The sequence below is a fragment of the Anguilla rostrata genome, chromosome 2 (assembly GCF_018555375.3).
Source record: "Anguilla rostrata isolate EN2019 chromosome 2, ASM1855537v3, whole genome shotgun sequence".
Lineage (NCBI taxonomy): Eukaryota > Metazoa > Chordata > Actinopteri > Anguilliformes > Anguillidae > Anguilla > Anguilla rostrata.
Window position 1 is genome coordinate 52,483,549 of NC_057934.1, and position 14,888 is coordinate 52,498,436.

At 38.7% G+C, this 14,888-nt stretch overlaps 1 protein-coding gene across 3 annotated transcripts in view; it reads right to left on the bottom strand.

The window, feature by feature from the left end:
- Positions 1-14,888, bottom strand: part of LOC135248417 (growth arrest-specific protein 7-like) — an 85,535-nt gene that overhangs the window by 4,753 nt on the left and 65,894 nt on the right. For all 3 annotated transcript variants that reach the window (XM_064323042.1, XM_064323044.1, XM_064323043.1), the window contains 8 exons: positions 14,226-14,315; positions 13,500-13,615; positions 12,218-12,292; positions 8,585-8,663; positions 6,374-6,502; positions 5,315-5,438; positions 2,560-2,639; positions 2,309-2,407 (listed from right to left, as the gene is read on the bottom strand). In XM_064323042.1, the coding sequence (XP_064179112.1) occupies positions 2,309-2,407; positions 2,560-2,639; positions 5,315-5,438; positions 6,374-6,502; positions 8,585-8,663; positions 12,218-12,292; positions 13,500-13,615; positions 14,226-14,315 (792 nt within the window). The remainder of the gene's footprint in view (positions 1-2,308; positions 2,408-2,559; positions 2,640-5,314; positions 5,439-6,373; positions 6,503-8,584; positions 8,664-12,217; positions 12,293-13,499; positions 13,616-14,225; positions 14,316-14,888) is intronic.

The following is a 14,888-nucleotide window of genomic DNA, read 5'->3' on the forward strand; positions in this document are numbered from 1 at the left end:
TAATCAGAGGGGAACATGATGCCTTTGTATTGCAGATGAGGCTGTAGACAGAATACATGGTAACATCGGCCAACACCTTGCGCTTCCTGCTCTGCATACATAAAAGAGGAGGATGGAGACTGTAGTTTTTTGCCCTGAGGGCATCTCAGGTGAAAGACCAGAAAGACATCACAGGACAAGGGAGGAGGTATGCTGATCCACCTTCTCTTTTACACCAAAGTTAACTGATACTCAAGTTTGAAACAGCAAGACAAGCTATAATTCAGCTTTCTTTCTGGAGTCCAGTTCAGAATGGAAGGTTTGGCTGGTACAAAAGATTTAACTAGCTTACTGGTAACACCTGATGAAGAAAAGGTACTCTAGAATGTAACAGTCTGCAAAATAGTATACTCGCCAGTTAAACTTGCTATTCTTTACTTGGGTGGCCCCTAGTGGTAGAATGAAGCATAGTCAGGTATTGTATCCCACGTATTGGATTGGACAGAAGCAACACGTCAACACTTGCTGCAAAGTCTGACAGCTGGAAATATTTTGGAAACTCAGTTATAAATAATTGCTCCTGAGAGACCACTCTGGCTCTCTCAACTTCTACACAGTGTCAGTATAGGCTCTCTCCCACCTCTCCTAACTATGCAGGACTCCCAGGGCAAGAAGAATAAGGGGAGGGATATGTTCGAACCTTGAAACATGAAGCCCACATTATTCTGGATTAGACTAAACCCATTGAAGTTATTCAGTCTAATACGGTACTTGCAATATTCCAACTATGGCTGATTATAACTTCTGGGTGGCTTTTATAATGTTGTGGGTATCAAGATGCAAAAATCCAAGTCCTTTCATGAAAAAACTAATCAGGGAAAAGAAACAGCTATCTTAAAATTAGAATTGATTCTTTCTGTGCTGGCCACACAATAGTGATAAGTAGTAATGGTTGCTGCATCAGGTGCGCAATATCTTGTCTGTGGTGGATCATTAGGTACACTTTATTATACAACTTATACACTTTATTAAATATACCTATCTAGTACCCCTTTTGCCTCCAGAACAGCCAGAATTCTTCCTGGCAAGGATTCAACAAGGTGCTGAAAACATTCCCAGACCCATGCCTGCTATTGAGGATTCTGAAGACTGTCGTGGAGCAGCATAAGTAAAAAGATGCAGGACTATATAGATAATCTGCATCTGCATCTGACAGTCTGCTGTCCATTGTTCACTGATTCTGCTGACTACCAAAAATTCTGCACTTACCAACAACTTTTTCTATAACACGCTTCCTAGATCATCTGCTGTACATGCTATTTCTCCTTAGTTACAGAAAATTATTTTGGAAAAGAGCACAGGTTGCAAGGGGTAGGCAGTGTTTATCTCCATTGTTATTTTGAATCTGTGAGGGGCTGGTGGCCAGACTTTTGAAGAGAGGACCATTTCCACTCCAGCATGGGTTCTGGACCTACACTCTGGCTGCCCGGTGAGACCCTGTAGCCTGTGCTATGCGTGTATTTGTGCATAGCATAATGTAGCATAGATGTAACTCCCACCCTTTGTATATATCACTGTGTGCTCAACATGGTCTTCTGTGAGGTTGGGATTATTGTTAACCTTGCTTAGTGTTACATCCATTACATTACACCAAGTTAATGTAACACAGGTGGATGTCCTGACATAACAACACAAGATATTTATATTCAATCATCCAGTTTTGGTGATAACATGCCATGCTGTAGCCTCGTTTTACTGTTCTTAGCTGACAGGAGTGGACTTCTACTGCTGTAGGCCATTCGCTTCAAGGTTAAATGTGTCCTTCTGCACACCACTGTATGTATTTGAGTATTTGTGGCCATTCTTTTAACTTGAATGGGTCTGCCCATTCTACTCTGACTTCTGTCATTAATGAGGTGTTTCTGCCCACAGAGCTGCTGCTCACTGAGTTTTTTTTTTTGTTCCCTGCACCATTTTCTGTAAACTTTTGAGACTGCAGTGAATTGAAAATCCCAGGAAGGCAGCTGTTTCTGAGATGCTTGAAGCACCATGTCTGGCACCAACAATAATACTATGGTCACTTGGATCACACTTAGATCACCCATTCTAATGTTTGGTCAAACAACAAATAAACCTCTTTACCATGTCTGCTTTCTTTATATATTGAGGTGCAGCCATGTGATTTGCTGTTTGGAGGAGCAGGCTATTTGTATTAACAAGCAGGGGAAGGCAGTAAAATGTGTGGTTTAATATAGGGAATGTACTTATGTGTTGTTGCTAATGGCTGAAGCTTATGACTGAAATCTGTCCCTTTGAAAGGTTTCCTTACACTTTGGTTGAACATGTCTGTTTCGTGTCGTAGCGTTGTATACTGACACAGGTGCTGTCTTATCATCTCCACACGTTCTACCTCCAATCTCTCCAATTCCTATATAATACAAACAGAAAGAGACAGACGTGTATTACATTGTGCAGTTAGCATACAAAAGATTAATTAATCTGAATAATGACAGATTCTGCAGTTAAAATGTTATCAAAAGCTAGCACAACACAAGCAGGAAAACAAAGACTTGAGTTTACCAGACTTGAGGTCACCATCTCCTCAAACCATTTGGACTGGGACTGATTATAAAGATCAACACAGCGCATCAGGTCATCCCCTGTAGAAGAGGGCACATATAATTGAGAACAGTGGTAGTCTGGTAAACCCACCCAGCGTAGTTACTGCAAAAAGATGTATATAGTTTTTTTTCCAACAGGTGGCGCCAGTGACCATGTTTATGCATCATCACATGGCTTCCTACCACATGACTGAATTCCCCAATCCCCATATAAATCTGGGGCAACTTTAACATATACAGTGTTTATAAACAGTGTTTATAAATGGCTCCATTATTTATTTTTAAAACATTTTTAAAAAAACCTTTTTAAGTCCCACATTTTAGTCCATACACTATTCATCGTACTCAAAAGGAATTTAAATACTCCAAGAGAGAAAACGTGGCAAAAGATTTGTGAATCATGTTTGGGTAAAGGGTTCTTGGAACACAAATGCAGCATAATAGCCTAAAAGTTTTGTCAATTGCACTCAATGTTATTTTTGTTACTTTATGTTGCTGAATGATGCAACATGTTTTCAGTCTGACTCAAGTGAGAGATTTTTATTTATTAGCTTGCAATAGTTAGCTTATTCTGAAACTGAAACTTATTGCATGACATGGGTGAGGCTGAAATTGTTTATCAGGTTGTCTGGATTGTACATATTTAAGGTAAAAACTGCATGACCAAAACTAGGAAATATGATGTACACATTTGGTGAAAAAAGTACAGAAATGGGGGGAATATCACTGCCATACAGTAAAATATGTTAATTCTTTTCAGGTGTGATATTTGCAATGCCTAGCAGTTGGTACACACTGTCTGGAACTCGGTACAGCTGGAAAAAGTGAAGCACTCTTGTCTGTTTCAGATTTCAAGGCTCCATTTTTCCTTCACAAACAATATATGTGTCACATTACTGCTAATATTCTGGAGTTGGTGTTGTTGGCAACATGATTCTGCAGTTGCAAGTCTGAAGTTACCTCATTTGGATTCCAGCTTTGTAATGCTGTCCAAATCACAAAGAGTTCACAAAAACAGAACTTTCACACTCACAATCGGTGAATGCACAGGTTCATGAATTTAATTTACTTCTGATGATCTACCTAAGCAGAGCCAAAAGTGCCTCCCTTGGCCAGAAATTATTATTTTATATATCTAGCAGGGGCTATCAGAGTGAGAGAATCAATTCAAATCTGCACAAGAGCAAATTATATCTCACTTTGAATGTAATCATTAAATCTGTATTAGACCGTATTAAATCTTTAGAAAATGTTTAAAAAGTGATCAGTGATGCAGGCTAGTTTCAGTCTAGCTATGTACTAGCATCTGATGAAAGCAGTGACTACCCCTGTGAGTAGAACAGCTAAAAAATACAGCATGATATCTGCATGTGTTGTTTTCAAGTGCCATCTGTCATACTGTGGACTGCAGCATGCATCTGATTACAAATGTGGACTTTTTTCATATTCTGTGTATATGTCATTAGAATTGAATTGGTTCCATTCCCCATGTCAGTGAGTGATCAGTTTATTCTTGTGAAAAACAGTATTTGAGATGCGTTTTATATCATGTTTTATATTGCACAAAAAGTAAATTAATAAATAAATACATAAACTTTGGACATGGGTACTTTAAACAGTCTTCATGACGTGTCCATTAAAAACACTGCTTGTTAAAACTGGGGTTTTCTACATGTTCTTCCTCATTACATACATTTCATTTCATTTCCTTCACTGCTCATCTCAGAGTACATTCGTTAGTCATCAAGTTCCTGTTCCTGTGTTTCAACATCGATTCCCCGGAATGTTCAGCTCTCTGCTGGGGCAGAGGGTGCCAGTGGCCAGACATACACTCTGCTTCCTGCACCCTCTCAGACATCTCACACTAATCTCTGACAGCTAACCTCTGTAATCATTATCTGAAGCTCTCGTGTTTTTCCTCCTGATAACGACCAGTCTCTAAGATTCCTGCCCAACAGTCCGGTGTTTAAAACATGCGTGCAGCCCATATGGAATGTTCTCACCATGCTTACTTCAGACAGCACCATCACTCCAGAAGGCCTTATCTGTTTATGCACACAAGACTCTTTTCAAAATTTTAAACCTCTTCAGGCAGTGTGAAATAATCTGTCTGGAGCATACGCTTTCCTCCCACAGCCACCCCCTCCCCCCAACCTTTTATTTCAGAGTATGTGTTTGCGTTGCCAATCTTCCTGAGTTTAGAATGGCTGACCTCGACAGGACAAGCCCCTCATTTAAACTGTTCCTCACTGCTGCCAAAAGATTAGCCACAGGGGACTAAAGTGGTAGCCTACACCCATTACTACAGCATTAAAATAGAGCATAACATCTTTCCAAGGTCTATCGCATATAGAAACGGGAAATACTGGCTAAATAAAGACTGCTTCCAGCATTGCCACTGTTTCTACCTATCATCTTGAGGCATATACTGTATATGAGACATTAATCTGTCATAAAACAACCAGAAAAATGATTTGCTTGAAAATCATTAATAAAGGCAAATGGTTTGGTATCTCCACATTCTTCATTGCTGCACCTGCACAATTATTTCACCTGAGCTATATTTAATAAATTAATCCATCCTCAGTAAAATACACATCAGCTCTAAATACATATCAGGCACTTGAACAATAGACCTGAGATGTTATGTCTACATTATTAAATAGCTTTCAATGTAATCTGCAGCACAAGTGGACCTCCTGATGACTTCTGACCTGCTTGTGTAGATTTCCGTCGGGCCTTCTTTATGTCCTCCTCTGTCTTGTTGCTGAGTTTGATCTCCAGCTGCTGGGTTTTAACCTCCAGGTCTTTCTGCCTGTCCGCTAGGGCTTTGCGGGCCTTGAAGTATACAGAACAGTATGAGTCATTCACTGTCGACCTCAGACCTGTCTATCTATTCCATATTCAATGTGTACTCCCAGCAAACCTCATCTTCTTTTTTCCCCAGACGTGGGTATTACTCAAGCATTCTGTTTATTTCAAAATGCCTTTTTTCCTCCTTGTCTTTGTAGAATGGCTGATTTATTGTATCTTTATGATGTGTTCTAAGCATCATTATTAAAATGGTACAACTTTGGTAATGTGCCTGACTTGTAAATGTCTGTGTGAAGTGTATGGATATCTGATTATCTATGGTATCAGCACACATTCTTGCACCACGAAATGGCCAAATACCATTGTGAAAGAGCCGCAAATATCTGACAATATTTCTGAAATTCCAGAACATCAAAAGGAAGGAACACTCTCTGACTCTGACAGACTCTGAGTCTGCTGGCCGAGATTCAACAAAGCAGCAAGTCAAAATATGGTGACAAGTGTACAGTAAGAAAACAATAGAGGCCTGAATAAGTCATTTCTTACAGTATGTGCTTGAGATAAAACAGGCCAATATTGAAATCTGCAGTATAGCAGTCACATCTAAAATAGCTCAACATGGGAAAGCTCTAATAGAATTCCACTTTAACAGATTGCACTGAAAGTGACAAACATTTTTAACAGCTGGGAAATAAATAATATGGAGTGTTGTTTGCCTGGAGGTGTAAAATTTGCATTCTATATAATTTACCATATCATACTTTGTACTTTTAATCATTGACTTGTCATATATAATAAGAATAAATGGATACTGTTCAGTAGTAAGCTTAATTTCCTTCTCATTCAAATAAAAATATGTGAAATGGTGTGAAAATAATGCAGCACAACAGAAAAAAGCTGGCTTTACAAGATACAGAGTCAAGTTCAGCAGTGTGACATAGTTTTGTCCGGTCCCCTACCTTCTCTACTGCTGCGTACCGACTAGCCAGCTGCTTTCTGAGATCAGTAATGTGGTGGTCAAACTTCTTCAAGTCTTTTTTAAAGTTGTCCCGGAATGTAAGGAGGGGTTTCTCCACCTCACTTTGAAGCTGCAAAACATCAAGAAAAGCGGAAAATTCCAACCATGACAAAGATGCCTGTACACAAGTACTACAACACACAAGAAAAGAGTAATATGAGTAAGAAAAATAAGAGACAGAAAATGTAACTTGCATTAACTTAACTTCCATTGCGCTGTGGCCAAACCATGGATTGTGTACTTTACTGACAAATGAAGTCTGTTCAAACTTACCATAATTTCTCATAACCACACATAGTGTTTTGTTTCATGTTTGAATATCTCAGGAGCAAGAACGCCATCTTAGCGATTGCATTACTAAAAGATACAATTTACTCAATGTTAATACAAGGTATTACCAGTAGATGATATATGTGAATATTTACAAATGTCTTCCTGGCAAGTCAGTCCTGATTGCCAATGTCTTTTGTTTGTTTGTTTTTAAAATGTAAATGCAGGAGATTCACTGGGCCAATTTTATGTTTGGTTTTCAATCTAACTCTGGCCTTCTTAACAAAGTTGTGTTTTTGGCTCTTTGGAAATCTTAAAATGGCTAGGTCTTCATTAGAAAGAACTCTGCTCCCACTATGAGAGGACACACTAATGGATTGAGGTTCATATAAGCAGAACACCATAAGGAGCTCCGCACCTGGCATGAGGCAACTTTAAAATATGAGGAAGTAAGCAACATAGGACACACCTCATGACCCCATTCCCGCCAGTATGTTACACATGTGGTGTCTGGTCATGGCTCCCCTCTATAAAGCAAAAAATAAATATCCGATATTTTGAGCTATGGTCCAGGACCTTTCTGTCAGGCAAGCTACAGCTTCCATATGCACAGTATGCAATGTGAAAATACACAGAGTGATGAATGTGTGGAATAGCCTGCCAGGTCATATAGTAGAGGCAGAAACTCTGGGGGTTCTCAAGACCAGGCTTGATACGGTGTTGGATACTATCTAGCCTGTAGGTAATCAGAGCACTAGGTACAATTTAGTTAGGAAAATGGGGCATTTTTGGGCTCAATGGCCAGTTCTTGTCATTATGTAGTGTTATGTTATGTTCTGTTACATGAATTGTGCTAGATACTATGATTGCACACACAGAAAGCCCTGCTAATGGTGTCCATTCAGACATACATGTACAGTATCACATTTCCTGCTATATGACATTCATCTTCAATGAGAAACCTTTTTCCACAGTAGATATGTCAATAAGTCAGTGATGCTAAGGCAAAATAGACGCCAGTAAAAGTGGCAGGCCCTACAGCCGACACATTGTAGGTTTGATCCTACAGTACTTTATTAGTCAACTATGACCATGAGTCTTTGGGACACAGTTGGCTTCATCCTGACGGGGCCACAGCGGGTTTAACTCAGCTGATGTTACGTAGGTAAATGCTCCCAGGCTACCAGCGGTTTTTAGAAAAAGTGGAACAGCTCTTCCCACCAGTGCTGGTTCTCCTGCAGCACAGGTTTATTGTGGAAAATATTCACTGGCTTATGGGTGAATGCACCAGAAAAGTGCACACAGATTAGCAGCAGCAGGAGTGCTACTTGCATGGAATGTGGGGCTGTAAAACGAGAGGCACAGTTGCTGAAAATTTCCAAATGGGGTGAAAACTATAAACTTCAAAATGGAAAACAACATGACTTTTTTAATAGTTAAAGTTGGCAACTGTAACCCTTTCAGAGCTGGGATGGAATAGCAGAGCGAAATAAAAGCAAATCCATATGGAAGTCATAGTGTGCATATGAAAGTAAAATATACTTCCCTATTGTTCTTTTTAGTCTATCAATTTGTAATAAAAGGAAAAACACAATTTAAAACAGTACTGTAAAAACAATACAGTATTGACATTGTTAAGCCGTTTATGTTATGTATTGGAAAAATCTATTTTTATGATAACAGTTGTGCTTGCTATCATAGAAAACATGACACTGCTTGGTGCATTTACTGTGTCCTTCGGTTTCTTTTCATCTCATGCCCCATTATGAAAATTGCTGCTGTTTCTCCCAATTTCTGGTGAGTTTAACAATAAAATGAATACAAATAAAAAAATGACAACACCTTATAATGAGCGTGTTGTCAAAATCACCTCAGAAATTACCTTAGATGAGAACTTCAGGTGAACCTCAGCTTCATCAGCCAGGCTCTTTTTCAGCTGAGCCCAGGCCTCCCCCAGTGTGCTGCAGAGAGATAGCGGCATGTCATACCAACAAAAGCACTCAGTACCTAATCCTCTAAGACACACTCACTTTCTTAGTCTATAAAAGACACTTGGGTTTGTAGCCTATAAGTGACATTGCGACACTGAGGCTGTAAGAGGCTGTAGAGTACACAAGGTGTATGTTAACCTAGGCCCATCTTATCACAGGCTGAAAATCCTGTTGTATTTTGAGTTTGAAGGGATACAATCCTCTTGCTTTGTATAAATTATAGAATTAATGAAAATCATACTATAAATAAAATTCACATCAAAATTCAGTCCCCTGAGCATTATGATGCATGCATGGTTGATTGACTGATTTATGATTGATGATTCCAAACCAAACCAAACTAGTTTTGACTGATTCTCTGATCTCTTAAGCTCAAGAAAAACCAAACAGAAAAATGACTTTGTCGATGTGTGTTTTCAGCACAAGACAGTGTAATCGTTTGAACTGAAACTGAATGGAACTGACAAAACTCAGGAGTCATTTCAATGAGAACAGCTTTATGGAAAAATACTTTCAGTGAATTTTCCCATAAATGTCTATAATGGAGCTGGTACATTTGACATTAAATGATTCAATAACATACAATAATAAAAACATCACTTTATCTGACCTTTAAGTCAAGTTTTATTTGCGGTGATATAACACAAAGAACAAAGCAGTTCCCAGCACATTGGGTCAGGGAGCTAAAGGGTTCACTGAAAGCTTGGATGACCTGCAAATGACTCCAGTCTTACTCTCTTACTTATCACAGTAAACCATCAGCTGGAAACAGTGCACAAGTACAATGCACTACACGCACATACAATAAATTAAGTATCTTTGCTAACAGACAGAATGAGAAACAAATAATATGAGGAACTACACATGAACAAGTAATATAAATACAAAGATTTAAAGACTGAAAATCATATTTAATATAAATTCCCACTGAATAGTATTCATAGAATGAATAATCAACAGAAGAAGAACCTTCCAGGGTGTTTTTCATCTGTGATAAACAGTTAAACCTCCTCTGAGAGACATGCTATGTATAGAACCCAGGTGCAAGAATTTCCCTCAGTCACGAGAAGAATGTGTTAGATTCTTTTTTTTTTTTGGTAAATGCACATGCTTCTCATTGAAAGATTTCCCTAATTTGGCCCAAAAACACTATTTTTCTAAAATCTTAAATTACAGCTGTTATTGTCCCTGAACAAACATTCCACAAATGTTTGGACTGAGTATTCCAGGGGTGCTTTCCATATGAAGAGCACTATTTTCCTCAGTGGCCTTTTTTTCAACAAAGTCCTGACCCCGAGTTTTTCCTCACTGACCTCGAGTCCAGTGACTCCACAATGGGCAATAAGATTCCCCATAGACACTGCTATCAAGGGTGCTCTGTTGATTTCAGTTAAAAATAATTTGTAGGCCATTACTGAATAGACTGAAAAATACCTTTCCAGGGAATGAAAACACCACATTTCCTGTTGGCAAATTTAAATCATGCCCTTCAAATATAAAGGTTACCACACCACAGATTACCCATAATAATATAACAATACTCTTGGGAAAGAGGCCAAAATTAAATTCTTTTTGAAGTAATACAAAATAGCAGTACATTTGTCAGTCCCACTTTGTGCTGTGAACGACACAGTACAGTATCCCTTTGAAATCCCCCCCGGTGTATTGTGTATATGATACAGGGTATTTGTCTGCATATTTATCGAGTATAGTAAATTACAGATTAGTAAAGTGGGGAAAAAAGCAAAACAGTATTGTACAGGAGTGTCACATGCCCTTTCAGAACAATGCCTTTTACATTGCAGCCACACAACAAGTAAATTCATGAAAAAACAAGTGATTCCAAGCATGGATGTAGGAACCAGCTAGCAAAGCAATGATTCATCATTCTCCACAAAGAAACTGAATGGACAGAATAATACAAGTATTGTTCTGTGTTAAATGTCTTTGGGAAAGGGTGGGTAGACCTCAGTGGCGTAATCTATTTTATAACAAACAATACCCCCTTTTGGTCATTCAGCCATGATAGCGCACCAAGCTACAGACATTTGTGCAGAGTGGAATCTTGTTACAGCACTGTGACACACACACTTCTACACTTGATATAGAAACCCAATGACCCCACTACGTATATACACTGCATCTATATAGCATGTACACTGGACTATATACCTTATGTTTTCACAGAGGTTACAATGCAGCATCCACTCTGACAAAGAACCAAAACACATTCCAATTCTGAAATGTATGATAACAACAATGTATGAAAAACAATCAGATTCAATCTTTCTCAGTTTTTGTTTTGTTGATGAAAGAAGTTGATAATAATACTGCACTAGTTTCGTCTGGTCATTCGTTTTTAGAGAGTGTGAGAACTAAGAAGCTGACAAAACGAAACCATTTAGGTTGGACATAAACTTGCTGCTATCTTGTGAGACTATTAATCAGAGAATGTGAGTGCTAGCTTGTTTTACTCTTGGGGTTAAAATGATTTCTTTCAGGGACTTGTGGATTTGCCAGCTGTTGTTTTTAACATTCACTCTAGCCAGGGGGCCTAGTGATATACTGTTAGCTCTGAAGCCAAAAAGTACTGCATTTTCCCTGTTTCATTAATCAAAGAACAATTGCATAACCCACAGGTTGTCAAATCGTGGTAATACCAAATCATGAGACATTAATGAAGTATTTAATGGTTAACACACAAGGTTGTTTACCAGTTATGCCTTTCTACACACCACTTTAATTATAGCCACACCTCTGTGTTGGAATAATTACAGTAGCCAGAAAGCCAAATGCTCAGGAGAATTAACTGCAGCGATTGTATCCTAAGTATGAAAAACCTTTCAAAATATAACTTTTGTATTGTGGTAGGATTAACAGACCCTTAATTTTCACTTCAGCGAACATTTACATAGAAAGTAGTTTTTCTGGATATGAAAGTACTGTATATAACTTATTTTATTTTTTAAATGTATTTCTTAATTGTATTTATCTGTTATTGTTCTAGCCTGGAGTTTAAGAGTTGTTATTGATACAAATTACATATAGGCCAATGTTACAACTATCTCTCTTTCTCATTGTGACACTTTATAACAGGTCCTGCAAAAATCCGTTTTCCGTCTGCTGGTGATTTATGCATGAGTTCAAAGAAAATGAAAAGTATAGCTCATGTGCAATGACGTATCATCACATCTGCCTACAGGGCCTTGTTCACTGAAAATAATGGCACACGAGGGGATCAGAATCTTTAGTGTCACAGATGTCCAATGTTATATTGGAATGAAACAACATAGAATAGAATGTCACACTATGTTGTTCAAAAAGCCCAAAATTTAGATTTCTTTCAAAAAGCAGCTAAAGTTTTGTACACGTTAAATTATTAATTATTTTACAATCAATACTTACCCAGCTTTACATGAGGTTTAACTAGAAAACAATATATAAAACTCATTCTGCTATTGTAGCATATACCTTTGACTCAAATGCAAATGAGAGATGATATAAATGAAGATGATAAAACTCACCCTTCTTCCTGGGCAGCTAGGGGAATCTGTGAGAGCTTTGAAAGGTTCTTTGCATATTCCTCTTCAATCTTTATTCTGGAAAGGAGGAAAATGGTAATCAAGGCTTGGGGAATGAGCTAATAGGGTAGTGCAATTTCTTGTGCTATTACTAGAAGTGTGTATGTACTCTGTAATGTCATGTGGATACGTGTAAACATAGTCTAATCAAGAAACTAGAAACATGTTTAACGTATTTAACATAATTCTAGCAATTCTAGTAATTAGCGGATATGAAAACAAGAGGAGCTCTGATAAAGAAAAAAAAGCAGGCTATTAACAACCGTTTTTGAGTCCTTTCCTTTCATTAGACTTAATATAATTTTGCATCCAACACTTCCGACATTTGACGGTTGAGCAGGACAGTTCAGCGCAGGGAAAAACCGTTAAAGATTAGTGATGCCAATCTGTACAACCATTGCGGCTATTGGGGCTACTCAGTCGTGTTACTCATATCTGAAAACTATATTTACTTGAGTGTTCTTTCCACTGGCTTTACCTAATAATGCTGCATATTGCTCACATTTCTGACGTTCACAGGACTTTGCTAAACAGCCTTGCGCAACGCAAATGCGCTTGGGCCAGGCAAATACAGGAACATAAATTGAAGAAATGACGGATGCTATTGCAATTGCATTGCGACTGGTATCTTGGCAACGGTAAAAGCATTTCAATAACAGGCCAAAAATATACCACATGTGGTGCAACAATAACCACACACAGGATCTTTTCAACAGATTGCCAACTTTCTAGAGATATTGATATGCTGATGTAGGCTCATTCAATTGGAATAAGGACAAAAGAACAAGGCAATACCTGCCTGCAATATGAGGTTACTGAAGCTATGCTTCTGGTTCTTTTGATAAAACAATATACTATTGAAACTGATAGACTTTCCAGGACTAACACAATGCAATGCATTTGATTTATTATAGTTTTGAAATGGCATAGGACTCCTACTGAATATACACATTTAATACAGGACATTATGTACCTTTTGCAATAAAGGAAAACATATACAACAATTATACCCAGAAAATGAAAAATTTCTTAGTGCTTATAGTCCATAGTTTAATTGCGTTGTCTAGTAAAACTAAAACACTGCATAGGCAGACAGCATTGGATAGTGCAGATTAGTCTAATGTATTTTGCATATGTGTACTGTACAAACACGGGGCATCTTCTGTTGTCTAAAATTAATTCAGTGTTAATTCATTAAGAATGTAGGCCTTATCAATTCAGTCACCTTTCTCGGATGAACTCCGCCATTTCTTTCTGCATTTGTTTACCCTTCAGCTGCTTCTGAAGCAGAACCTCGAAGCCAGACACAGAGGCGTTTCCCTGGGGGTCCTTTTTGTCAGTCTACGTATGGAAGGAAGAGGGAAAGAAACATGAGAAGCATGCTAAAAATAGACAACAAACATGACGGAACGTAAATTCCTTTGCAAACTGCATACATTCGCATTAGAAAAATGTTAATTTACTTTGATCTTAAATGTGATAATGGGTATCACTTCATTACAGAACAAAACATAAATAGTGCACTTATAAACACAGGCAAATAGGGACTGATAATGTTCATGTGTGGGCTGCCCCTACATGACACTGTCTCTCTTGGGGGAGATACTGAAGTGACAACATTTCATAATGCTGAGAAAACATCAGATAAATGGGACACTAAGATTCACGTCACATGGTATTTGAGACATTTACAGAGTAAGACCCCAGAGTAGAAACCAGAGATGATCCCCGTTGTACATAAGTACATAATTGGCTGGTATTCATTTTCCTACAGTGGCAGCAGGTGTATTACACTGTGAAAGACAGTGCTATGTGATGCATTATGCATGCATCCGCATCCACATCTCAAGAGGTTGCTGCTCTGAATCAGAGGTGCAGTCATGTTCCTGGGTGTAACTGCCAACATGTGGTCAAGGGGAGCACTGTTGGCAAACGACAGGTCTTCTCTTACCCAGAAATAATCGCAGTAGCTCCACTCACTGGGTTTTAAGAGCTGCTGTTCTGGCATATTCATAGGCAGAGGAAATGTGACACAATTAATCTGAAGAAAAAAGAAAAGAGTTATTTTACTATTTCAATAACAGGAAATGCACATGCGTAACTCTGTTAAAGTGTGAATATTTATTTATGTGCATGCAAGAACATTTGCTCATGGCTTCCTCCTGCATGTCCATCTGTGTGTGTGCGTGTATATTCGTTCATAGATACCAACATTTGTGAGTGCCTGTATGAGAGCACATGTGCCCATCCAGTGAATACCACTTGTGTGTGTGTGTGTGCATGCGTGCGTGCATGTGTGTGTGTGTGTGTGTGTTTTCAGTGCGCTCAAGATCTTATTTGTGTCTTGCTCTGGACTGGGGTCCTTTGAGGTCACGAGTGTGGCAGGACTAATTCACTCTCAACCACCCACACAAGCTAATGTGCTGACAGCAAAAGCAGAAGACTAGAACAGCTCTGAGGAAAGAGTTGTCCTCTCACGTGTATCCTGCCACTGCCGTTGAGAGACACAGCTGAACACAGCTGGTCACCCTGCCTCCAGCACCAAGTGTAGTGCTGATCAATCCAGCCCAGCACACATGGTCGCTGCACTGTTCAAGTCAACCGCATTACCAGG